The 27,851-nt window shown below is 43.1% G+C and overlaps 1 protein-coding gene across 2 annotated transcripts in view; it reads left to right on the top strand.

Moving 5' to 3' along the window:
- The window catches only part of KLHL2 (kelch like family member 2), a 104,318-nt gene that overhangs the window by 19,073 nt on the left and 57,394 nt on the right, over positions 1-27,851 (top strand). Inside the window, exons 3-4 of one of the 2 annotated variants that reach the window (XM_055133692.1) lie at positions 8,587-8,693; positions 21,295-21,416. In XM_055133692.1, coding sequence (XP_054989667.1) covers positions 8,587-8,693; positions 21,295-21,416 — 229 coding nt within the window. Of the gene's footprint in view, positions 1-8,586; positions 8,694-21,294; positions 21,417-27,851 lie in introns of those variants that run through there. The other variant, XM_055133694.1, reaches the window with a different exon arrangement.

Genomic DNA, 27,851 nt, shown 5'->3' with positions numbered 1-27,851 from the left:
GAGAGTCCATGGCATTTTCCAAAATGGTTGCACCATCTGGGAGAAAGTTCAGTGGACTGAATAGTACAGGGGTCAAGATGACCCTAGCTCCACATGATTTCCTAAGTACCACCTGAGTACTGAGCTAGGAGTAATCCCTGAGCACAGCTAGGTATGGTCCAACCCCTTCCTTGCCTCCACAAAGCATAAGTACAAAAATAAGGTGTTTTCTTTTTTTCTTTTTGGGTCACACCCGGTGATGCATAGGGGTTACTCCTGGCTCTTGCACTCAGGAATTACTCCTGGTGGTGCTTGGGGGTCCATATGGGATGCTGGGAATTGAACCTGGGTTGGCAAATGCCCTACCCACTGTGCTATCGCTCCAGCCCCCTGGGGCCTGAAACTTGTACTTGCCTTGCATGCAGCCAACCTGTTTGAGTCTCTGGCACTGCATATGATTCCTTAGAGCTACCAGTGGTCACTCCTGAGAACAGGGGCAGAAAGAACTGAGCACCTGGGAGTGGCCCAAACATGCCCACTTTAATAACAGTTTCTAAAGAAATGATTGCAAATGTTTGCCCAGTTTACAGTATGTCCCAGAGTTCCTTTCCTTGACACCCTGTCCATTAATTTTTGTTGTTACCTGGCTGGAATCCTTTCTCACAGGTCTAGGTATCTGTTATTATAATCATAATTTGTGTTTTCCTGATAATCAACAGTGATTATCTATTTTTTTCTCCCTCATATCTATTGTCAGCTCTGGAGAAACATGTATTCAGCTCTTCTGTTAATTTTTTTTCTTTTTTTTTTTGTTTGGGTCATTTAATTTGTTGTTGTTGTTTCTCAGCTGTATTACTTCTTGATATATTTTAAATATTAGTCCCCTATGAGAATTATAATGGGACCGTCTTTTCCTCAGGCTGACTTTTCATTCTGTGTACGTTTTCTTTTGCTACCCAATTGCTTTTCAGTTTAATGTAGTCCCTTAGTGTGTGGCTTTACTTTCACTTTCCTGTGCTGTTAGAGTGAAGCCCCTGCCTTCAGATACTTCTGAACAATGTGCTCACCAAGGATTCCTGAGTGCTTCATTCTCCTTTGAAATCAGCTCCATGGCCAGAAGGCTGAGTGGGAGCCTAAACAGTAGTAGACTTGGCCCATGTCCAGCTATAGATGGGTGAGAAGAGGACGATGAGGTGGAAGACTGTGTGCAAGATAGGGGCTGAAAAGATGCTGTCAGAAATCAGCAGGGCCCCATGCAGAGGTGATCGTAGCTGGGCATGTTATGCTGAAGGGTTCACACAGAGATGTGTTTCCCAGAGGTACTCAAACTGTTTGTTTTCTTAAAAAAGTCACCCTGGCTGATTTCCAGGATGGTGCTGAGTAACTTTATTTTTCCTGAAAAGGGTGTAGGAGGCCAAATAAGTTTGGGAACCTCTGGTCCAAAGAAACAGAGGAAGGGCAATTCCTGGTGTGCATGAACTAGGAACTAGATAATCATAACCTGTTGGGTGAAGTGAAGTGTGAGTTCATCCTGGAGAGTCCAAGCAGACAAGGTTAGGCAGTGAGAGAAAGGCGGTATTGTGGCGGATTTCTGTAGTGTGTAGAATTTGGACTTAATCCTCTGGGCAGTTGGAATCAGTGACGGTTTTTGAAAGAGAGCGCTGTGGTGAGATGAATGATGTTGGGAGAACAGCCTGGCGGGTTTGTGGAAGGTCAGGTCAGGGCTACAGCTCTGGAGAGAAAGTGGCTCTTTAAATGTCTCACTCACGCGTGGCAAGGGGGAGAGTTTTCAATGCACTAACCTTGTCTAGTCAAGCCAGTGGATCTTTCCATGGTGCTTATCACATGCCACACACTCTCTTTGTTGCATCAACAGAGGAAACTAAATCAGCGAGAGATTCAGACAGTGGGTAGGCATTTGCCTTGCACATAGCTGACCAGGGTTTGATCCTGGCACCTCAGACGGGCCCTCGAGTCTCGCTGGTGTTACCATACCAGGTTAGCATACCCAGAGAAGGAGCGGACTTGAGCTTGAGAAATGCAAATGAATATTGATGGAGGGGGAGCCTATTTGTTTAGAAGGAAGAGAATTTTGATCCTAAGTTGTATTTAGAGCTAAAAGTTTTAGTAAGGATAGATTAAATAGATTTAGTAAGGATAAATCATATGAAGTAGTTTAAATGTTCACATGTTGACCACAGAGAAGCTCTAAATATTTAGTTGTTGAATTAAAACAGCTGTTCTTATATCCAAGAGGTAGTTTAAACAGAAGGTCCTGCAGTTCGTTCTTAAAGGCAGGCTGACTGTATTTCCCTCCAGCACTCCGGCATGGAACCTGGATTGCTACTAGTATTACACTATCTGTTGTGCATCTATGAAAGTTTTTGAGTTGTGACTCTTCTATGGCGATTTGTCATTTATTTAGATGGCAGGTGACTAACAGAAAGCAAACTTAAGCAAATCTGCCTTTCTCCTCATAGCTCTTTAAAAGTGATGTTAAGAAATTACATAGGGTGTGAATTTTTATTGCTTTATATATAATTATATATGTGTATGTAATTTAGAAACATTGTCAAGTATCCTTTTCCCCCCCCCCCCCATGTTATACTAGAATAAAATATGAAACATTTCTGAAAGACAGAGCAGTTGGAAACAGTCCCCAAATCAAGCAAACTTAGTTTGGGTAAGAAAATTTCAGAGACAAGGGGCCAGACAGATAGTACAGTGGGTAAGGTGCTTGCTTTGCACATGGCTGACATGGGTTTGATCCCTGGCATCCCATATGGTCCTCTGAACATGGCCAGGAGTGACTTAGCACAGAGCTAGGAGTAAGCCCTGAGCATAGCCAGGTGTGGCCAAACCTCCTCCCTCCCCCAAATTGCAGAGACTTTTTATTAAAAAAATTGAATTACTGTGAGATACACAGTTACAAAGTTGTTCTTGATTGAGTTTCAGTCATACAGTGTTCCAGCATTCCAGCATGTCCCATTACCAGTGTATGTTTCCTGCCACCAGTGTCCCTAGTTTCTCTCCCCCACACCCTGCCTGCCTGCCTCTATGGCAGATGCTTTTCTTCTCTCCCTCCCTCCCACCTTCTTTTAGGCTCTGAGGTTTGCAGTACTGTTACAGAAAGAGTGTTGTGTATATCACTTTACCTTCTTTCAGCACTCAGTTCTTGTCCGGAGTGATCATTTCCACCTATCACTGTCATAGTGGTCCCTTCTGTCCTAGCTGCCCTCTCCCAATTTGTGGCAAGCTTCCTATCATGGACCAGTCCTCCTGGCCCTGGTTTCTATTGCACAGCAACATATTTTAGTGTCCATTTAGCTGGTTATCTTCTAGGTTTCTTAAATGCTTGTGATTAATTCCTTTTTAAGTGGTGTTTAATGGATGGAATCATTAAACATTTCAAAAAACGTGAAGCACAGATAGTAGTAAATGAATTTAGCCGCCCAGCCAGCCATCATGTTGCTGAATAACCACCACATGTGAGGTGCTGTGCTACTCCACGCTTAGCCTTCAGTGCACCTTCTGACATCAGAAGATTTTTCTTTTTTCTTTGAAATTATGATAGCTCAGGCTATCTCAAGATTTAGTTCATCGAGTTCAAAAAAATTTTTTTTTTGGCCTGGAGGTTTCCTTTGTACATCTTTTCATTTTCTGCCGAATTCCTCTTTTCCCCCATGGCTCCTTTTGTGCCATGTGCGGATAGTTCTGCTTTTATCTGTAGTGCTGGTTCCTGGCTGCAGGCCTTTAACTCCCTCATCTCTGCACCCTGCCCTTGCCACCAGCTCTCCTGTGTCCCTCACAGCTTCTCTCACTTTGTTTTCACTTTCCCTTTCATCTCCTCCTCTCACCTCTGACCAGATGTTCTTGTAAGCTCCTCAGATATGGAGATGTTACCTTCTCTTTCTCCACTCAGTAGCATGATTTCCCCCATTATCTTCTTGTGTCTCTGTTTTGTCGTTTTTCACTGTCATTCTGCTATCTCTTCTGTCTGAAATGGTCAATTCTCTGTTGTTGGGATTCTGTTGAGTTTAAAGTCTTTGTAAATCACTGAATATTATAGGTTTTCCTGCTAACCCCCCTCCCCATGACCCCCGACTGACATCACTTCCTCCTTGTGTGAAAATCTCAGCAGGTACAAATTGAAATTGTTGAGGGGTTGTGCTGATGTTCAAGAATGTTACTATGCTGGCAAATTTTTATTAAACCCAATATCTTGGTTTTCTGTGTGCTTACCTGCCACAGAGATTCAAATTCAAACCACCATGGTCACAGAGAAGAAGAAAGAGCCTCGATGTTTGTCATGAAGAGTCCATGACATGACCAGTTCTCAGAGGTTTGAGTATCTGTGACTTGCTTGCATCAGCAGTGAACCGTACCGGAGCCTCTCACCTTTAAAACAGTGAGGAAGGAGTTAGCCGAGAGGAGCACATAGGGTCACCCTCACTTCTATTTTTGGGGGCCACACCTCACTATACTCAGGGTTTACTTCTTGCTTTGAACTCAGGAGTCACTCCTGGTGGGGCATGAGGGACTGTATGTGGTGCTGGTGATTGAACCCAGGTGGACCAAGTGCAAGGCAAGCACCTTACCCTATGATCTAGCTCTCCAGCCCAACACCCTCACGTCTCAATGAGTTTTTGTCTTATGTGGCTTCTGACCTCTTTCCTCATTTATTTTTCTGTCTTGGCTCTTGGTGTTTTAATCTTACATCTGATGCTATTCCCTCTGTGACCTTTGGCACATGATTTCTGGCCTCTGGCTCATCTCACCAGCCTTGCACCTGGACTGGTACTCTGATTCTGCTCTTTGTGGCAGGAGCTGCTACCAGATTGTCCCCAGTCCCTGAGGAAGAAAGGTGGCATCTAACCTTAACCACCTCCACTCCAGTAGGGAGTAAATTCTTGTGTCACGTGACTTATTATTTTTGATAATTGAAGTGCTTGGTGTCACATTAAGGTCTCAGAGGATATGTACACAGCAGCGATTGACGTTTCAGTCTTAGCAAGTCATTTCCTTTATATCAAGAGACTTAAAATTGTCTTGGATTATGCACAAATCTTTCATTCATTTTCAAACATTTTTTTTCTCTCTGAGAAGGACCAATTTTCAAGATAACACGTAATTTAGGAGTTATCTTTTTCCTGCCATTTGAGTTTTACATGTTTCCAAAGTGTTCTGTTCATATTGGACTGGTCTCTTGAATGGTCTCAAATCCCCCACACTAGCAACACTGCCTGTTTCTAGTTGTATGTTTATTTTACATTCACATGTTCTTTCTTTTCTCTGCTCAGTTGTAAATGTCTTGCTTTCTTTTTTTATTTTAATTAATTTATTTATTTTGGCTTTTTTAGTCACATCTGGCAATGCACAGGGGTTACTCCTGTATTTGCACTTAGGAATTACTCCTGGCTGTGCTTAGGGGACCATATGGGATGCTGGGAATTGAACCTGGGTCATCCTCGTGCAAGGCAAATGCCCTACCCACTGTACTATTGCTCAGGCCCCAAATGTCTTGATTTCTTGAGCATTAATTTCTTGTGGCCTAGTGCTTGGTGTCTGGGCTCTTGGGATATTTGATGAATGGATTCATTGAATGAACAAAATATTGCTAAATAAGAACTTTATTCCACTATTCTGAGGACTTTTTACTCTTCGTTATAATTCAGATAAACCCCCAAACTCACCATACAACTCACTCTGGATATGGGCTACTGAAACAAGTGTTTTGTATTTTTTTAAAGAGTTTTTCATGATTTGAATGTTTACTTTTATTTTTTGATGCTTGGGCCATACCTGTTGGTGCTCTGGGCTTATTTCTGGTTCTGCACTTAAAAGTTCACCCCTGGCAGGCTCAGGGAACCTTAGATGGAGTGCCAGGGTTAGAGCTCAGGTCAGCTACATGTAAGGCACACACCTAACTCACTGTATGCTTACTCCAACTCTTGAGTTTTTCTTATTTTTATTGTCTGACTTTTCATTTCTAATACTTTCTTCCTTCAAATGACACTCAGCTTGGGAATATGCACAAGAGGTAAAGGTCAGATTTAATATAAACACCTCGGATGAAAGATAAGAAGGTTGGTTTCTGTCTTTGAGTGCCATTTCAAAATGTTATTGTTGAAGACAAAAAGGTTTAAATATTGAACACTGAAACTTTGTCTTTGATTTGTGAAGTGTCCCTTCCACATCTTGTGACCTTACCCAGAGTGTGGCTGTGTACCAGCTTGGCAGTGTTCTAGTTAACCAAGCAGCCAGTAAGGCCGAGATAATTATGCAAGTGACAGCCAGCAGGTGTTATAATAGATGGTTTGGATCAATGGATAATTGTAATTGAAGCTGAATGTAATTAATTATGTGATTTTGAGGTGTTCAAGTGTAATTCCACTCAAGTTCCGTCTTGAAACTAGAGAACCAAGAAGAATTACTGACAAAAGGGAGAGGCCATAAAGCCGCAATGACTCGTGCTTGAGTTGTGATCAGGGCCGCTGGTTCCCATCGGAACACCTGGATAGCCCTGTGTGGGCTGACCGTCCTCACCTTTGTTTCAGATTATTCTGTGTAGCACTGAAGAGATGTGACTCCAGTCTCCGGTGGTTGGAGTCCTATTGTTGCCACTAGCAGGAACTTAATGGCTACGTATTGCTCTTTAACCCCGACTTTCCCAGCTCTGCATTCATTAAAGACTGAGCTGGGGTTCACAGAACACACACAGGTCTTTGGAGCTCTGCATCATTCCCTTTGAAACACCGCTGTCACTAGCCTAGCGGTTTGTGAACCCATGGGATTCATGGTATTTCAGAATCCTTAATATATTCTTAGAACAGATTATAGACTTTGCCAGTTTGATCTGGAGGAATCCTGAATGAGTGACATTGTGGCCTCTCTCAAGGATTTTGAATGTGCCCCGCCCGGCGTTTCAGACAGCATCATGTGTCACTAAAGTGGCTGTATGAGCCCCGCTATGTGCCAAAGGGCAGAGTACTGAGGCTGGGGAATGCAGTCATCATGGTTTTCAGTTTCCCTAGAAGGGAAGGGAAATATATGCCAACAGGATCTTAAACAATTTGGGTGTAGGAAAAGTTTTCTAAGTGGTTTGCTGCAACGGGCATGTTAAAAGGTTGGTTCAGCTCATGTGAAAGTTGCTTGTAAGCTACTGGGAAATCACAGAAGCAGGCAGCCAAAGGTAAATAGGGTGAGTGCAGTCAAGACACGTCCCTTGACTGTGCCTGCCTCAGTCACCAGTGATGGCACGACTGCCAGTGATGGGGTTAGGTCAGAGCCTGCTTGCTTGCTCAGGAATAAACATCAGCCACTTCTTGTATATTGTTTCTGGACAGAAAAAGTTCTGTATTGTATGACTGAAACATAATCATGCAAGTTTGTAAGTCTGTAACTGCACCTCACAGTGATTCATTAAAATAAAAAAAATTTTTTTAAAAAAGTTGTTTTGTGATAGCCTTAGGTAGCTGGAGAATCTCAGCTGCTAGTCCTTGTGGAGGATGAACAATGCTCACTATGTGTATTTAAAATTTTTTTTTTTTTTTATGCGTGGGGGCTTGGGCACAACAACACATTCCTAGTTGTGCTCAGGGATGACTCCTGGCAGGGATCAGGGAACCGTACATGGTTCGGGGGATTGAACCTGGTCAGACACATGCAAAGTGAGCACCTTACCCTCTGTGCCACCTCTCAGGCTCCCAACATGTGTTTTGAATGAATGAGTTTAGTTTAGAATTAGAGGTATAATTATTGTTGAGCTATGTTGGCTTTAAGGTAATAGACTCTTCTAAAAACTTACTTGTGGCAATGCCACATTAAAAAAATAGAATAAAAATAGAATAAAAAATACATATGACATTTTCCTGTCTGGAGTAATGAAAAAAAATTTTTTTTAAGTTTGTTTTTGAGGGGCTGGAGAGATAGCACAGCGGGTAGGGCGCTTGCTTTGCATGCGGCCGATGGGGGTTCGATTCCCAATATCCCATATGGTCCCCCGAACATCGCCAAGAGTATTCCTGAGTGCAGAGCCAGGATTAACCCCTGAGCATCACTTAGTGTGACCCAGCACTGTAGCACTGCACTGTTGTCCCATTGTTCATTGATTTGCTCAAGTGGGCACCTGTAATGTCTCTATTGTGAGACTTGCTATTACTGTTTTTGGCATACCTAATACGCTACAGGTAGCTTGCCAGGCTCTGCCGTGCAGGCGTAATACTCTCGGTAGCTTGCCAGGCTCTCCGAGAGAGATAGAAGAATTGAACCTGGGTCAGCCGCATGCAAGGCAAATGCCCTACCCGATGTACTATTGCTCCAGTCCCAAAAATCGGGGGGTGGGGGTGGAGAGGGAAGAAGAAGCTAATAATGAAGTTTGGAAGGATCCTCTGTTAAGCAATGACCAGGTTCTAAGTGAGGACCATGGCAGGTCAGGACTTTGTCACAACTATTTGCCCTTTGCTTCTTGTTTGGGAGTCCTGTTGGGGATTGCTCGTTTTTAACTGCAGAACAGCAAGCTTTTAATGTAATGCTTTTCATCGTATGTGCAATGCAATTATTATTAGTATCGTTAATTTTTTTTCCCTTTTTCTACTTTGTGAACAGTCAAAATTTGCTCTGCGATGTCACTATTGTGGCTGAAGACATGGAAATCTCTGCTCATAGAGTGGTGCTGGCTGCCTGTAGTCCTTATTTCCATGCCATGTTTACAGGTAAGAAATCATTTGATTAAGGGTATCTTCAGAATTTATTTAGACCTAAAATTTCTTCTCACATTTTCTTCTGCAAACATTTCACTTTTGTGAAAATATTATAATGGAAAAGAAAAAGCTTTATTTATTTATTTATTTGTTTGTTTATTGAATCACTGTGAGATACAGTTACAAAGCTTTCATGATAGAATTCCAGTCATATAATGTTCCAACACCCATCCCTCTACCAGTGTACATTCCCACCACCAATATGCCCCCCCTGTATCCCTTCTGCCATGCCTCCCCCAACCCCAGCCTGCCTCTATGATAGACACTCTCGCTCTCCCTCCCCGTGTCTCCCTTTCCCTCTCCCTCTTCCTTTCCCTCTTCCTCTCCCTCTCCCCTTCCCCCTCTTCATTGGGCATCATGGTTTGCAATACAGATACTAAGAAGCCATCATATTTGGTCCTTTGCCTACTTTCAGCACACATCTCTGTCCAGAGCAATTTCTTTCAACCATCATTGTCATCATGGTCCCTTCTCTATAGGAAAATGCTTCTGCTTTTTTTTTCCAGATTCTTCTCTGTTTTTTGTTGTGATCATGTGGCATGCATATGTACATTCATATGCTCTGAAGTTTCAGCTTTGTTTTTCTCCTTTACATTGATATGTTAGTTTCAGTTTGTCAATTTGCCACTGATAACAGCTCTTGACCATTTATTATTTTGATACCATGGGGTACTTTAAATATTTTCTGTGGTCTCAAGTAATTTTAGGAGGAGAGGGATAGTAGTGCACACACACCCTGTGATCCTCAGGGCTTACTCCTGTCTCCGTGTTCAGGTATCACTCAGAGATATCGGGATCAAACCCAGGTCACTGTGGGCAGGGCATGTACCTTACCCACTAAATAATCTCTTTGGTTCTGTCTCAAGTGATTTTGAAAAGAAACCTATTTTCATTTTCTTATTCCCCCTTCCCTTGCGTCATGTGATGGCCTTTGGCCGTGTGGCTTATGCCGGGGGATGCTGCCTACTTGTCTGTGCTCATCAGGGCTTGAGCTCTTTCACTCATGGGGCTTAAACTAGCCTGCTTGGCGGGGGAGGGAGTCCCATTCTTAGTTGTGTTTACCCATATTCTGGTTTTTGTGCTTCCTGGGTCTCTGCCGGGATCCCACAGGTGCTTACGGGGTCCACTTACCTGGCAGAGGTACCTGCAGAGCTTTTGGTTGTGGTGCTGGCTGGGGTTGCGTATTAGAGTTGGATGCTTGGATTTGATGCAGTATGCTCAAGATTTCACCTTCCTTGTGACCCCGTGGTCAGCTGCAGAGCAGCTAGGACTGTGGGTAGCGCTGGGGATCCAACCTGTTGCCTCACATCTAAAATGGGGTGTTTTGTTTGTTTGGCTTTTTGCTACTGAATCATCTCCCAAATGGTCTTGAAATTTGCTGCATTCAGCGTTACGGTGACCAGAGATGTATACTTAATGTTGTGATTTGGAAATATAAGGAAATAGGGTAGTTTAGTCACAGGTTTAGATTTCAACTTTATCAGCTCTAAGTGTATTTGTGAAACCACAGTGCCTAAAAGGAAGAAAAGACAGAAGATTGTGCCTGCTATAGTGGCAGTCTGGGCATGGGGCAAGAAGAAAACTGGGGACATTGGTGGAGGGAAATGGACAGTGGTGAAGGGATTGATGTTGGAACATTGTACATCTGAGACTCAGTTTTAAGTAATTTCATAATGCTGTAACTCACAGTGATTCAATTTTAAAAGAAGAAAAAATTATTTCTTTTTTTTTAAAAACAAAATATGGTTTGCAATATAGATTCTGAGACTTTATCACATTTGTTCCTTTACGTACTTTCAGCATGCAATTCTTATCCAGGACGATCATTTTCAACTCTCATTGTCACAGTGATCTCTTCTCTATCTAAACTGCCTTCTCCCCCAGCACTTGAGGCAGGCTTCCAACTGGGAAGCAATCCTCCTGACCCTGTTTCTACTGTCTCTGGGTATAATGGCCAGAAGGAGAGCATGAAACCATCATAAACCATAAGACAAAAAGAGCATAAACCATAATGGCAAATGACATAATACCCAAAAGGAGAGGGAGAGAGAGAGACAGAGACAGAGAAGAGAGGAGAGAGAGAGAGGCAGAGAAGAGAAGAGCAAGGAGAGAGGAGAGAGAGACAGAGGAGAAAGAGAGGAAGGGGGGAAGAGAGAGAGAGAGAGAGAGAGAGAGAGAGAGAGAGAGAGAGAGAGAGAGAGAGAGAGAGAGAGAGAGAGAGAAAGTGCCTCTCTGCCATAGAGACAGGTGTGTGTGAGGGGTTGGTGTGGTGCTGGGAGGGAAACTGGGGACATTGGTGATGGGAAGTGTACACTGGTGGAGAGATGGGCGTTGGAACATTGTGTGATTCAAACCTGATCATGAACAATTTTGTAACTGTATATCTCATGGCAGTTCAATAAACAAACAAAACAGAACATAAATGCTAATTTATGTATACTCTTATAACTGCTGTCAAACTAGTAAAATGAAAGCAAATATGTGTGTATAAACACACACATAGTGATATTATTTTTTACTTTCATTTTGAAAACAAAATCAAGTAGTTATTTTAAAAGGTGCAAATAAAATCTATCATATTTTAGAAATCACTAAGTCAAGGAATACAAAAACAACATAAACAAATGTCCCATTGCATTTTTTCCCTTGTAGTTGGGAGGGTGAGATTTGTGTCCTTGAAATACCTACTAATGTGTGGAAGGTCTGTGTGACCGGAGCAGCAGTGTTTATGGTGAGGACTGTGATAGATCCTATGAGAAAGAGGGATTTGGCATTTCCTGAAACCTAATGGGGTTGCAGGGATGTCCAAGAGCCCAGAACGCAACATGGAGGAATGAAATGGGCATAGTGTTTGGGGATTAGAGAAGATATGAAGGCCCCTCACTTTGTAGCTAATTGTAGTCTTGCTGTTAACTGAACAGCATTTGAAAAATTGGGATCCAGAGTCCTACCATGTGTGATCCCGAAGTACAGAGCCAGGAGTAAGTGCCGAGCATAGCTGGGTGTGGCCCCAACCCCCCCCCCCCCCACCTCACCAAAAATTAAAAGAAGAATCTGGAAAGTTGGAAGAATAGGATAGCAGTGGGACTGTGAGCAACTTGGGGACTTGATTTGAAAGAATGCCATTTGATGAGACAGTTTCTGAAAGCCAATGCTAGTGAAATATTTATTACTTATTTATTGTTTATGGCCACACCAGTAGTGCTCAAGGTTCACTCCAGGTTCCACATTCAGAGATTATTCCTGGTGAGTCTAGTGGATCATATGTGGTACCTGGGATTAAACCTGGATCTATTATATGCAAGGTAAGCACCTTACCGACTGTACTATCTCTTCAGCTTGAGTCTCTTATAATTTTAATTTGCATTTTCATTGTGATCAGTGATGTTGAACAGCCAGCTTTTCTTGTGCTTCCCACTTAGACTCTTATATTTCTTTAGCAGTAGCTATTTACCTCCTGGCAATTTTTGCACTGTTTCCTATTTTTGAAATAGTTTGCTAGAGAAGAGAAGGAGATTTGTTCTAGTTAGTTCATGTATTTTCACTTCATTTGCTGGGACACGGATCCATTGTATTTTTAAATCTATTTTCTTGGTCTGAAGCCTGTTAAATGTTCTAAAGAATATAGTAGGGGATCTGTAGCCCTGAACTTGTAGAAGAGGTAGGTACAAGACTTATTTGTATGAGGCTCTGGATTCGATTCTAAGCAACACATATAAGCACACATGTATGTGTATTTATACGTATATGTGTATGCATGTATAAATACACACATGCACATACGTAGTAGGGCCGGCAAGTGGCCCTTTGCCTGTTTCCATCCCATTAATTCTGTGTGCGTTGCAGTCCCATTGCCCAGTAGATAGTAAGCAGTGTTTGCAGTAATGAGCATTACCCATTGCCTCTTTTGTTTTCCCATGATTCATCTTTTAGGAACTGAATAACATGCTGATGTTCTTTTTTTGGCCCTTGTCCTTAATCCTCTGTAAGCTGTAGGTGAATTTTTCATTCAAATTATATCATCTAAAAAAAGAATTCTGTTACTCATCATAGTTTCAAGTATTTGTTTATAGAAGGGGAGGTGAAAAGTAATTCCGTGGTGGAGTCACAGGTTTTTACTTTGTGAAGTCGGAGACTATTTAGAGCAAGGCTAGGTGGTTTAACTGGTACTTGAGAAATAATATATCAAATTGGGTTCTTGTGTTTTTAGCTTACTTGTTTGATACACACATGGCACCTATAAAGGGCCCTTGCAAGTACTTTTGAGGCTTATTTCATGTCATAGGCTAAAATCCTGATATCTAGTGGTAAATGCACACTGTTTTCATATTTTTCTCTCTCATAGGTGCTTTTTATGATTTCCTTTGTCATATTGAACACAAACTATTAAGATAAATTGGAATAGAAAACAAGTAGATTATCATTTGATTGAGAGTTTTTTTCCGAGTTGTATGAAAGAGATGTACTTCCATTGATTAAGGAATACTGATTGAACTCTATTTTCGTTTTGGGGCCACACCTGGTGGTGTTCAGGGTTTTCTAGCTTTATGCTCAGGGATCACTCCTGGCAGGCTTGGGGGACCATATGGGATGCCAGGGATGGATGCCTGGTTGCCCATGTGCAAAGCAAATGCCCTGCCCCCCTACTATTGCTCTGATCCCTACTTGAGCATATTTTTGGTGTGTGCTAGGCATTATTCTAGACTTTGAAGAAAACAGTTTCCTGTTCTTTACTCTGTTGGACCAAGGAGAAATTAGAGTGAACACATGGAAAGTTTTTTTTCTTATGTTAGTGAGTGCTGTGAAGAAAATGAAATGGGATGTGAATAAAGGCCATACGTTCCAAAGCCTCGGCTACAGGAAAGTTATCTTGCCTGAGCTAGTCACCAGGCAGGATATCGTGTGCAGGGAGAAAATGATCAGGCTCTGCTTCCTTCGGTGTCGTCCCCTGCTCACCTCGGTAAACAGGTTTTATTTGCTTGTTTATTAAAGATTGAATCCCTTCCTGAATGCAAGATGCTTACCAGAGTAGACCAAACATTTTGAGAAAGGAAAATCTTCTTTTATCCCTTCTTCTTTGTTCTTTCATAGGAATGAGGGGGACTTTCTGTGTTATCCAAACTAGACTCAAAATGGCAGCAGAATTCAGTCAATGAGGGCTGAATGTGGATTAGTTGTGGAGTTTGGATATCAGGAACCATTACCAGAATTACTTGGGGTTGGCAGGACCATCTGGTTCAGATTGCTAGAATGAATGTATCTGAAAGTTAATCTCTTTTTTAGCAATCCAAGACTGGTAATCTTGTACATAGGGGCAAAAATGATTAGAGTAGGTGACTAGAAGGACTTGAGGAGTGATAAATTTATCATCCAATGCCAAGTAATAAAAGCCTCTATATATAGTTTATGTTTTTCCCTTATATCTTTATGTGTTAAAGAACTGTCATCATCACTGTCATCACTGTCATCCTGTTGATCATTAATTTGCTTGAGCGGGCTCCAGTAACATCTCCATTTATCCCTGTCGCATGCTAGTGGAGCCCGATGGTGTACAGGGGGCTCCTCAGGATCAGGGGAATGAGGACCATTGTTGTTACTGTTTTTGATATTGAGTACTGCCACGGGTAGCTTGCCAGATTCTGCTGTGTGGGTGGGATACTCTCGGTAGCTTACCTGACTCTGTGAGAGGGACAGAGGCTTTTGGGGCAGCCTCTAATCACCTTTACAGGTGTTCCCAATCTACCAAATGTAAGCTTTTTGGTTGACTGTCAGATCTGCACATGGACAAACATGCATCTGCCTGCATTTCTGGCAGCACCTGGGACACCTGCAGCCTCAGGTTGATCTCCTTGAGGTGAATGTAGTGCACCCAGAGTTTGTTGAGCAGCTGGCAGAGCAAACCCCTATCGTGGAGGGCCTGTGCCAGGTCGAACACCTGCACCGATTCCCAGGTCACCTGTTGGTTGGCTGACAGCACCCCACAGTGGATGAGCCACTGCACGCACTGCTGCCAAGGCTCTATGTCCCATGGCGCTGGTGCTTTGGACTAGGCCCAGCCAGGGCAGGTAGCAATGCTGCGGCCGCTGCCACAGTTTCTCTGTGCCCTACCATCACCGTTCTGTCTGAGTCTTGCAAAATAGCTGGCGATGTCCATCAGGAATTAAGCATAGAGTTCTAGCAGGGATCACGTGTAGAGTTCCATGCCTGGTGTGCTGAGCTGTGTGTTGTCTAAGGCAAGATGTTGAGCCAGGTTCGGGAGAGCATGAGGGGTTTGGGCAGCGTTGGCTCCATCTTGCCTCCAATCAGATATCATGTGGTAATTATGGAAAATGAGTAGGGAGTGTCTTAGGATGTGTCGTGTGGCTGCGTGGCATAGGAATATGTTCATTCATAAGTGAAGCTCGGCCCGAGCATGTGGAAAGTGGCTTCAAGTGTGGCGGTGATTGGGTTGTGGAGATTGGCTGCCGGGGCTGGGTCCCTTGGGGCGGAGAAGGCTCTCGCCCGCCCCCCTGTGGGGCGCCTGACTGAAAACAGCCTGACGTGGAGTCCAGTGACATGGTTATGGGGGCCTCATTTTATGCTCCCTTCCAGGAGAAGCAGCCGTGAGTTCTGGATGGTGGCCGAAGAGATTATCTGGCTCTGGCAGGAGGTGGCTTATGGGCGTGAACCCTGGGCTGCTGGAGACTGAGGGAAGCAGGCAGAGGATCTCTGCTCCCGGGTCCCATTGAGCCCAGAGTACAAGGTCACAAAATTTTGTATTACTTGGGTTCCGTGGGACTTCACTCATGCATGAGGCTCTGCCCGAGCATGTGGAAAGCTGCCTGGAGCTTGGTGGCAGTTGGGTTGTGGAGATTGGCTGCTGGGGCTGGATCCCTTGGGGCGGGGAGGGCTCTCACCCGCCCCTCTCTGGGGCGCTCGAGTGAAAGTAGCCTTACGTGGTGTCCGGAGCCCAGTGTTAAAGAACAGCTAAAAATTAGAATTTTTTTCATTTTTTAAGTGAAATGGGTAGAATTTTTTAAGTGAAGAATTTTTTAAGTGAAATGGATCTTAGAGTTTGCATATTCAGTTCTTGAACTGGATAAAAGCCTATTCACAAGAAGACAGCTGGAATAGAGATGGGATCACTAAGTCAATGATGGTTGGGGAGATCATTCAGGATGGGAGTTATGTGCTGAAAGTAGATGAAGGACCAAACGTGTCTCAGTGTCTGTATTGCAAACCATAATTCACCAAAGTAGGCAGAGAGTATGGGGGAAATTGTCGGCCATAGAGGCAGGGGGATGGTTGGGATTTGGTGGGGGATACTAGGGATATTGGTGGTAAGAGATGTGCACTGGTGGAGGGATGGATGTTTGGTCATTGTATATGACTGAAACTCAAACATGAAAGCTTTGTAACTATCTCACAGTGATTCAATAAATAAATAAATAAATAAATAAATAATAACATAAAATGGAAAAGGTATTCACTTTTTGAATAGGATAAGGTTCAGAATGAATTTGTTCATGCTGGGTTTCGTGACTAGAAGTTCTTACATGGAAATGTTTCCATCTACACATAAATTCAAAACCTTTATAATTTTGAGCACTACATTTCTTTTCTCAAAAGAAAAAAATAGTAGTGGGGCCAGTGACATGGCTCAAATGGTAGATCTTAGTAGTACTTAGCCCAGGTAAGGCCCTGAGTTCTGTCTCTGGCATGGGGTGTGGTTCCTGAGCACAGCAACCTGAGTACCACTTGAGCCGAGCACCGCAGTGCTCCTGGCTGCCAAGGACTGCCAATGTGGCCCTTGTAATTTTTTGTTGCTGTTGTTGTTAAAAAGGATGACACAGTTGCGAACTTTCTTAGCATAACCTAGAGTTGTGTGGTGGGTGTTCGGTAAATGTTTATTAACCTAATTCACTCTTTCCCCAAGTAGGTGATTATGCCTCCCCCACCCACGGGAAGTGCTGGCATGAGGGGGAACAGTAGCGGTAGTAACCTCATGCAGTTGAGAGGCATTTCCTGTTTGCATATAAGAAGGTTGATTTCTGGGGATTGAGCGCATTGAGTAATGTGTTTTTTTTTTTTTTTCCCAGAAAAGGGGAGCAGTAGACCATATAAATTTATGAACCTCTGACCTAAATTCTCTGTAACTAGAATCCATATCTGAGACAGAGTTGTACTATTTTGTTAAATAAAGATGCTATATTTCCAGTTGCCATCCCACCCCTCCCATTTTTCTGGTCATTCAGTCATCCCACCAACATTTACTGAGTACCTCTCCTGTCAGGCACCGTGGCTCTAGGGACAAGAATGACATCCTGCTGCTCTCAGGCCACTTAAGAATCAGGGAGGGAAAACAGGGGGACATGGTGTTACTTATAACAGGGTGGATTTGCAAGAGGTCCCCAAGGGTGGGCACGGTGATGCCTGGGACACCAACTGGGGCGGTGTGTGCAGGTCAGTGTGAGGAAGGAGAGTGTGGGGACCCAGGAAGACCAAACCAACAAGGGCATCAAGGTCAGAAATTGCTCAGCATGTGCTGAGCACTTCCGAGTTTCAAGACTTTAGGACTGCAGTGCGAATAGGCAACAAGGGTGAGTAGCGCTGGGGGTGTGGTTATGGGAGGAACCTGCTTGCTGGGGCCCGGTGCAGATGAAGGCCTTGAATGCCATGGTAAGATCTGTGAAGTTGGGCCCGAGCAATAGTACAGCAGGTAGGGTGTACGCTTTGCCTGTGGCTGACCCAGGTTTGATCTCTGACACCACATCTGGACCCTCAAGTGTGGCCAGGAGTGATCCCTGAGCGTGCAGAGCGAGGAGTAAAACCCTCAACACCAACACCAGGTGTGATCCAACCTCAGACAAACAAAACAAGATCTGTCAAGTTGTCCTGGAGGTGGGGCAAGCGTGAGGAGGCTTGGCGGTGACAAGCCATGGCGGTGACAGCTGATGGGAAGAGCAGAGGCCTTGGGAAGGAGAGGGAGTGCTCTGAGATCTCCCTGAGGCTCATCCTCTGGGAGGATGGGGGGGCACGGGAGCAGTGAGAGGCCAGCTTGATTCTCAGTAAGTTTTTAGTGAATGTAGAGCTTCCGAGTTCCTCCGGCTCAAAATAGAGTCCTCCAGGAAATGAAAAATAATCCAGGATAAACCCTGTCACGAGATAGCTGTTTTTGTTTGTTTGGAGTCTCTTTGTGGGAATCAGGGCTTCCTTCTGGCTCTGCACTCAGGGATCACTCTTGGCTGGGCTCGGGGAACCATATGTGGTCCCAGGGGTTGAACTCAGGTCACTGCATGGAAGGCAAGTACTCTATTTGCTGTACTATATCTCGGGCCCCCACAGGAGAGCTTCTTAATATGTATTGCTAAAGTAAATATTACAAAACTATACTGCTTCAAGAGCACTATATATAAAGCAAAGGGAAGTAGGTAAGGTGATAAATCAGAGTTAAGATTTGGTGAGGAATGTGCACTGGTAGAGGGATGGGTGTTTGATCATGGTGTGATTGTAACCCAAACATGAAAGCTTGTAACTATCACACGATGATTCAGTAAAATAAAATTAAAAAAAAAGCATGGACATCACAGAAAAAAAAATTGGTATAAATAGATTTTATAGCACTTTCTGGCACGCATTTTGCTTCTGAGCTGGTGTTAGAATATTTAAACTATTAATGCAACCTTTGGCAAGCAATTTTGTTAGTGTTTTTGTCAATTAATATGAACAATGAAGATGAAGACATTTAAATTTTTTAACTTTTCTTTTTAAAGGACTTTTCTTTAAAATCTGTATTTTTAATAATTTATGTTGAGGTGCTGGGATTGACAATAGTGTGAATCATACTTTTCATGCATCCATCATTCCAGCACCACACCCATCACTCGAGTGTCACTTCCTTCCACCCGTGTCCCAGGGGCCCCTTCCCACCCTTCCTCCCATGAAAGTTCAGTTCTATGGATAAAATCTCCAGTTAAGGTGAAGACGCAGAGTGGAACGATAGTGCAGCGGATAGGGCGTTTGCCTTGTGAGCAGCTGACTCAGGTTCGATTCCCAGCATCCCATATGGTCCCTAAGCACTAAGCACTGGCAGTAGTAATTCCTGAGTGCAGAGCCAGGAGTAACCCCTGTGCATCACCAGGTGTGACCCAAAAAGCAAAAAAAAAAAAAAAAAAAGATGAAGACGTTTCTAAGTATTGTATGATTGAAGTTGAATTTGTTAGAAGTAGATATGATTTTTTGGAGCGGGAATATTAGAAAATGACCTAGTAGTAATCTGTTCTTAACAGAGTAGATCTTAGAGCAATACCTAAGAAAACTATATTTAAAAAACTGCTTGGCAGAGGATCTATGTGAGTGAAAGTCAGGTTTTCCTTTAAGCCAAGTTAGACAGTGCTGAGGCTTGAATTTGCTCCTTGACGTCGGGATGGGTGGCTTCATATTTTTGTGCCACTAGCCATATAGCACTCTGCACTTTGAATAGGTTTTGTCTAAATCAGATTTTGTCTGAAATCCAAGTGGAACTCGGCAAAGGATCTTCACTTAGAGTGTAGAAGAGCTTCCTGATGACGCAAACCTTGTCTATCTCTCTTCAAGGCCCAGAAGGGGGAGCTGGGAAAATTGATCTGTTGATGAGTCCATGCAGTTCCCTTGCCCGAGTCTTTGCCTGCTCCTTTCTTCGAGTGGCTGCGTGCTGTAGCAGCAAACACTAGCCTAGGCTCCCGACTAGCCCTCCTGTGGTGGAGGCAGATGTACCTCTTTCTCATTACCTCTCTCTTTCCTTGTAAAACCAGTGGTGGTTTCTCTCCCCCGAGGAGTTGCAGGATAATTCTGAGATATTTTTGCTCCTCTCTGAATAGCTTCTTTCTGAGATCTTGTCAGATCACCTCCAGGGAAGCATACGCTCGAATGTACATCACTGTTATTATTTCTCTCCTCCTCCAAGTCTTTGTGTTTGCAAAAGAATTTTGTTTAATTATGTATTTCCATAGGTGTTTCCGACAGTTAATGGTTGCTGTGTCTGAAAAAGAAGTGAACTTTCCAGGAACCTTGAGGCCATTGTTTTGTTTTTCTTTTTTATTATTATTTATTTTTTGGGTTTTGGACCATGCCCTGTGGTGCTTAGGGGTTACGCCTAGCTCTGCACTCTGGAATTGTTCCTGGCGGTGCTCAGGGGACCATATGGGATGCTAGGGATCAAGCCCAGGTTGGCCATGTACAAGGCAAGCTCCCTACCCGCTGTGCTGTCTCTTTGTGCAACTTTTGTGTTTCTAACAGAGATGCCAGATTAAGGTGAGGGAAAGGCATAGCAGTACTGGTTTGCATGATTCTTTTTATCTTAAAACTTGGTGAATTCAGAACCAAACCTGGTTCTCAGGATGTCCCATAGTACTCAGCATTCTTAGACTGCCCTTTGAATTTCTCAAGGAAGTTTTCTTTTGACACCATTTGCTTCTGACACCCTATGCCTTGGTAATTTTATATTGTTCACTCACATGCTCTAGCCTACTCCCTAATTCTCTGAGCTCCTTAGTTTAGGGTTTCAGTCTTTTCTTTCCCTTTTTCCCCTTCTTTCTTCTGCTTCCTGTTTCTTTTCGGAAGAGAGAACTTGTTCACTTAAGACATTTTTATTTTTTTTTTTTTATTTTTTTTTATTTTTTTTTTTTTTTGCTTTTTGGGTCACACCTGGCAATGCACAGGGGTTACTCCTGGCTTTTGCACTCAGGAATCACCCCTGGTCATGCTCAGGGGACCATATGGGATGCTGGGATTTGAACCCGGGTCGGCCGCGTGCAAGGCAAACGCCCCACCCGCTGTGCTATCGCTCCAGCCCCCACTTAAGACATTTTTAGTGTAGTAGGTTTTAGGACAGGGTCTCATAGCCTTTTTAAGCAGGTATTGATGCCGAAAGCTACTCAGCTGCATAGTAATCAGGTAAGAAAGTGACTTTAGATTAAAGTCATTGCGGATCACCCACAGCAGCGAATTTGAGCTACGTCACCTCAGTGACAAGCTTTTGCCATGGACTGGCCCTTGTGTGATCCCTCTTTTGCCTGCCTTCCATGGGGCATCTTGTATTGTCATTTCTTCCTGTGTGAGGGCTGTGCCATCCTTGAAGGGCAAGACCTCTGTGTCCATTGCTCATGGCAGACATTGCTTTGTTGTTGAGTGATGGGTACTGACCATCATTTCTTTCAACAAAGTGCTCATTGTCCTGGGCCAGCGGGCAGTAACACCATGGCTTTTCTCTTCATGAGTAAAAATCCAAGAAGAAAACAAGCTGCTCAGAAGCGCAGGCAGATTAAAAAGGCATTCATTGCTGAATGTGTCCACATGCATTATGCAGCTGCATACACTGTTCACGGTGTTGAGAAGTGTTTTTCAGGTACAAGTGTGTAACAAACATACATTTTCTGCTTTACTGAGATCAGCTTTTAGGCCTGCAAAAAGTGACGGGTCATGTCCGAGGAGTGCAGTGAGGAGTGAGAAAATGGAGAAAATGGATTCATGGGTCACAGCACGGCTGTTTGCACAGCAGAGTCGTGGAACATCACTCTCTGTCCTTGTGTTCTAGGTGAGATGAGTGAGAGCCGAGCCAAGAGAGTACGAATAAAAGAGGTGGATGGCTGGACCCTGAGGATGCTAATTGATTATGTTTACACTGCAGAAATTCAGGTTACAGAAGAAAATGTGCAGGTAAGAGTCACCACCTCAGCTCTTGTACGTGCCAGCTTTTTTAATTATAAAGAGCGTACCCACACAGTGTTCATTTTGTTCCAAAGTAACAGAATTTGTTGTTCAATTTGTATTTCTAAGAGACATTTGGAATGATGACATCCTTTTAATAATGTTTTGGATTTCAATGTCTTTTGTATTCTTTAAGTTATAAGATTCAGATCTTTTGGTTCTCTGAATGGGACTTGTTCTAGCATGAAAACACTTTTATATTCATTTATTACTTGATTGATGTGGCCCACAGTTTTCTTTATTCCTTTGAAAGTCAAAGTTTACAAAGGATGTTCTTTACTGCCAGTAGCCTTTATTTCTTTTCCTACCTCAGCATCAACTATAAGTCACTCTTGATTTTATTAAAATTTGACATTGCATGTTATGTTCTCTAAAGAATAAGTGTTTCTTTTTGAGGAGGCAAGCACAGCCAGGTTGCTCAGTGTCTGCTCCCAGTGCAAAACTCAGCAGTACAGTGGGGTACTGGGATTCTAAGGATTCTAACATGGGCCTCTGACGTGCAAAGCATGTGCTCAGCCCTTTGTGTAATCTCCCCAACCAAGAACCAGTGATATATACATGGAGTTAATGTTTAAATGATATCAATGTATGTTTGAATAATACAGATATATATGGAATAAAAAACTAAAGTCCCCATTAAAACTTCCCTTCCTTTCTCATCTCTCCTATTCGCTCCCCTGCCCCTTTTATACACATTGATACACTTTGGTTATTTCATGTGAATCCTTTAAGATGGTTTTCCACTTAATTTAAAACACACAGCACACTTTTCCTGGTCAGTGTTTATGTATATGTATTTTTAATTTTTTAGTATAACACCTTGATTTACCAAGTGTAGTTCATAGTGCAGGCATTAAATGTTTCAGGCATTAAATGTTGTGACACCAATTCCACCTCCAGTGTGACCTTCCCTTCACCAGTGTTCCCAGTTTCCCACCCTCCACCCCAGCCTATGCCCATAATAGGCACAAACAAATTCACATCATATTGTTTGTTACAACCAAAGGCAAATGAAATTATCAAAGCTTAGACCAATGAAAGTCAGCTTGTGATCATTGTGTCTCACAGTGGTGTTACTCAAGTCGTTGTCTGAGGCTTCTCTGGGCTGGTTGGTGCTAGTTGAGCTGTCTGTGTTACTGTTTTCACTCATTGCGCTTGGTGGTCTTCTGCGCAACTTTCCCGTCATATTTGCTGTGGTCCTACTGTGCTGACAGTACTATGTGATTTGCAGCCGCGCAGTCCAGGAGCCGTGGGGCTGGAACGATTTGGTGGCTTGGCAGCTTGATGAGGTTCTGTTGTGCAGCTGGGCCATTTCTGTGGAGGAGAGTGTCTGGTGTGGCTGTGGGCTGCTGAACCTTCAGGCAGAAGGGGAATCTACCTGCTCCATTCTTGAGGGCCCCAGAGTCCTCTGCCCAGTCCAGTCTACTGGACCAGTCTACCTGACCAGTGTACCTGGGAAGATTAGGTGGCATCATGTTCTTTTCGAAATTTGTTGTGCTCAAGTATAAGTATAGTTTTTACTGTACTTGTTTTTCTACAAATTGCTTTTTGCTTTTAAAATTAAACAAAATGTCTTTCAGTTCTTTACACATCAGTACCTGTAGGACCAGCTTATTCTTTTGTGTAGAATCCCACATTTATATCAGCATGTTTGACTTTTTCACTTTTACAAAAATGCTGCAGTGAACGAGCATTTTATATTTGCACCCAAAAGTTTCATGTGATAGATCCTTCCAAATGTAATTGAAAGGTCAAAGAGTGTGTGCAAGCTTTAATTTTTTGATAGCTATGTCAGAATTCTATCTAAAAGCTTCTATTTAGATTCTTTTTAAAGGAGAAACTATGTTTTAAGAATGACAAAAGGACTGAGTTATTTTCTTTATCCTTTAGGGTCACACCCTGTGGTGCCAGGGGCTACTCCTGGCTGTTTTCCAGGATCACTGCTAGAGATGTCCTGTGGACCACGTGGTGCCAGGGATTGAACCTAGCCTCTTGCTTCTAAAACACTCACTTTCTTGAGCTCTGTCTCTGCTAACCTAGGATTAAATTGCTGGTTTTTTGCAGGGGAGGACAGGGGTATATCTGGTGGTGCTCAGGGCTTTCTCCTGGCTCTACACTCAGGACTCTGTCCTGGAGGTGCTCAGGAGACTGTATGGGGTGCCAGGGATTGTACTCAGGTCAGCTGCATGCAAGGCACATGCCCTACTCAGTGTACTATCACTCCAGCCCTCATTTTGTTTGTTTTGTTTTGTTTTGCTTTGGTTTGATTTTGGGACCACACCTGGTGCTCAGGGCTCTTTGCCTAAAGATCACTCTGGTGGTCTCATGGGACCAAATGGGAAGCTGGGGTTGGCCATGTGCAAGGCAAGCACATTAACTGCTGGACATAGGGTTAAATTCTTAAGAAACCATCTGTAGTGAGGGAGGGAGGGAGAAGGGAGGAAGGGAGAGGGGGAGAGGGGGAAGGGAGGGGAGAGAGGGAAGGAGAGGGGAGAGAGAGGAGACAGAGAGAGGGGGAGGGGAGAGAGAAAGAGAGAGAGAAAAAAGTGTACAACTGGTACGGTGTTTGCAAGGCCAGCATCCAATCCAGGTTTGATCGCTGGCACCACATACGGTCCACTGAGCAGTGCCAGGAGTGATCCCTGAGTACATGCAGCTGCATATGGTCCCAACCCCTCACCCACCACAAAGAAATAATCTGTCATTGTTAGGGAGATAGCATAGGGATCAGGGATCTGTGTGGACCTGGTTTGAACCATGGTACTGCGTGGTCCCCTGATCATCACTGGCCCTGGTCGACCCAGGCCCTGCAGCGCCTGAGCAGCACCATGTCTTTGGTTCAGCCCAGTTGGCACAATATTACTGGATGTAGCCACTGAACCCCTTGAACACTGAACCGGGAAAAAAAAAACACCAAAAAAACCTCCTCTGAATTATACTGGCACAAATAGAAAATTGTGGGTTTCATCTTTTGCTCCTTGTAATTAGTTGAACCGTGCTTCAGAATATTTAACACATGTTGATGGTCACATCTAACATGATGTCCCTGATACAGTGTCCTGGTGATTTCTCAGAATGCCTCAGCCTTTACTCCGAGGGCTTGTTCTTGAGGTAAAGCGTGTGAAAAACCTTGGTTGATACTGAGCTTGTGTATAATAGAATCCAAGGAGGGTGAACATTTTTCAACATAGAATCAGGTGTAGGCTGCATGTCACGAGATAATAATGCTGATAAATCTTTTCAGTCTGGTGTTGTCTTTTCTATTCAGTTATGCTCTTAGCAAGGATTCAGGTGATTTTTTTTCAGCAAGACTGTATCTTGGGTTTCTATTTTTTCCCTGCTTTTTATTCATTGTTCTCTGTAATCAACCTTTGACAAATGAATTAAGATTGCCTTCTTTGGTTCACACAATGGGTTGCATGGAGGGAAAATTGCAAAAGACGATATAGGCCTAAGAGTCTAGATGGCGAATTCAGCCCTTAATGCTGCTTGTAGTAGGTTTTGTGGTGGAAATACTGGCCTCCAAGGAGTGGGGTAACGCCTCTTGTGCTGCTTGTAATAACCGCCACATTCCAGTCCCGAGCCATTTGTAGTCTTTTAGAAAACCTCTTTCTATTCTAATTTGCCTTCTGTGCTCGGATTTTATAGGAATACATTCAAAATTTTGTTTTTGGCAGACTTTTTAAATACTTGGCATTAATATAGGCTTTGTGGGTTTTTGTTGTTATTTTGTTTTTTTGGCAAGGGGGTGGTTTCTTTAGCATAGGAGTACCTTGGTATATAAACCCTTATTTTATATCTCATTTAAAAATAGTTTTGGATGGACCACAGTGATATAGTGTATAAGGCACTTGCCTTGCACATGAATGACCCAGGTTCGATTCCCTGACATCTCATTTGGTCCTCAGAGCATCACCAGGAATGGTTCCTGAATACAGAGCCAGGAATAATCCCTGAGCTTTGCTATGTCTGTGCTGTACTCTTTTGTGTAGATAAATATTAACCTGAAATTCCCATCAGATAGATATTTACTTCAAAAATGTAAATTGCAGGCACTGTCAGTAAACCCTATGAGAATATAGAGGTACTGGACCCTGAGCTTAGGTCTTGATGCTATAAAAAAAAAAAATGAAGACAGAATAAAGCATAAAAACTGGAGTGTAGACTTTACTGATTTGAATAAAGTATTCATTTAGGTATTTACTGTTTGAGTATTATGTGATTTTCCCATTTAAGTATTATGTGATTTTGTCCAAATTCTTGAACTTCTTGAGCCTTGTCTGTGTAAAGGGATTATTATGTTCTTTCAGATATAAGTATGCAGAACATTAGTCATTAGATAACTGATTTATGTAGAGATGAGAGGTCCTGGGGCTTCACTAAAAGCTCTGTTGGTATGGAGCATTTGACCAGATATGAATGGGGACGGCAACAGGAGTGATTATGTGGGAGAGCAAGCGGTTGATACCTTTAAAAACAAATGTTCCAGGATGAGTGACAGATTCAGGTGTGGTTGAGGGGCCTTGGGGGCCATGGCAGGAGGGAGTGAAGGCAGCAGTACCTGTTGTTAAGCTGATGTGTCTTTGACCCAGGAAAATTCAGATCACTAACTCCTCCTATGTTCTCTTTTGCCTGGATAGAGATTTATAATGCCCATAGCGAGTATGTTTGGGACTGTGAAAAGTCCCATCAGGAAACCAGGCATCAGACCCAAGATCTGGAGCCAAGCGTAGTCATTCAGGGCTTATGTGTTCACCTTGTGGTTTGGCAAAATGAGTGTGTTTGAGGGTCATCTTTAAGGCAGCGATACTGACAGGCCACAGACAGTCATCTCATGTGTTTTAGACTTGGTGAAGAATAGTTTTGGGCTGAATTGGACTGAAGTTCCAGATTCAATGCTTATAAGATCTGCAGCTGGAGTATGCTAGATCAGTCAGGGTTAATAATTATCTTACTGATAAAAGTCATATCTTCCCCCTTTCCTTTTCTAAGACTGAGCTTGCCTTGTATTTTCATGGCCAGTATTGATTCCAATCAAGTTCAGCTTTCTATTAATAGTTTATTAAAAATGTATGGAGTACCTATTATGTTCCAGGCAAATGCTCCAGCGATTGGTGATGGCATGTCAAGCAAGATAGACAGAACCCATCTCTTGAAACCTTTGCAACCTTCTGCCTTGACCCATTAATAGGTATTTCCAGTGGCTGTGTATGTGTGTAATCTAATGTGTGTCTTTCTTAGGATCACGGTATCTAAGGAATAGAGGTCAGCTTCAAGTCACAGAGAAGGGGGGGTTATTTCAAATGGATGAAAGAAGACCCCAGAGATCTGTTACTCTACTGCAGAATATCTATTTCTTGTGACCAGAAGTTTGATTGTTACCAAAAACGCCTTGACTCTCCTCCTTGTGTGGACTGAAAAAACTCTACTAATTGCCTCTAAGCTTTTAATAATCTAGTAGTTGTTTTTTTCTGCCTCCAAATACTTGAAGATGTGACAGGCTGCCAGCACAGTGAGTCATTGAGACCTGAATTCTCAGCTTGAGGGCAGGGCCTGTGCTTTTTAATTCTCCTCTGTCTCAAGACTATTTGTACAGTCCATGGTATGGACCATTTGTACGTTGTCTTGAACATAATTTCAGATAGAGATTATAATTATACAGTTGGGTTTTTCAAAGTGAAGTAAACGTTTTGTTTAGGAAATAGAAGAGTAGAGAAATGGAGAAAAGTGCTCTTGAGTTGTTCGTGAACGAATGACCTTTTTCTGTTCTCAGTCACACATAGAAATTGCTCAAATACTGACATCAAGGGAGATCTCCGGAGGGGGGTGGGCCAAGTTTCCATCCTGCCCAAGCCCCGGCAACCGCACTCATACCACAGCACCTACCACCGAATCACAGCACTCCACCACCTCATAACTGAGCTTCACAGAGATGCCAAACTGCTGAAAATTTCAGGTACACTGGTTGTTTTTTCTTTTTGTCTCAAAACTTGGGGCCTTCTCGGAGTCGAGGTGGCCATGTCCCCCCCTCTCTGTACTTCCAGAAGCCCCCAAAGCCTCACGCACGGTCCACTGGCACCACCATGTAAGCTCACTGCTCAGTTAAATATTCTGGATTTTCTAGAGTGACTATTTCCAGATTCTACAATACTAATGTCTCAGTAGGAGCACACCAGATTAGATGGAACATAACATAATTAGATGGAAGCCAACGAGCTCTGCTAACAAAATCTTGAGCACTGAAGGCTTAACTAGCAACAACAGCTTTGTAAACCTTCAGACAAGGACTTAATGAGGTGAGATACAACAATTTCACAAATTTTCTTTTACTGGAATATTTTTTTCATCATTCCAGAGGCCATTTTGTGCTAACAAGCAATATAG

The sequence above is a fragment of the Sorex araneus genome, chromosome 1 (assembly GCF_027595985.1).
Source record: "Sorex araneus isolate mSorAra2 chromosome 1, mSorAra2.pri, whole genome shotgun sequence".
Taxonomy (NCBI): domain Eukaryota; kingdom Metazoa; phylum Chordata; class Mammalia; order Eulipotyphla; family Soricidae; genus Sorex; species Sorex araneus.
This window is presented reverse-complemented; position numbering and strand designations above follow the sequence as displayed.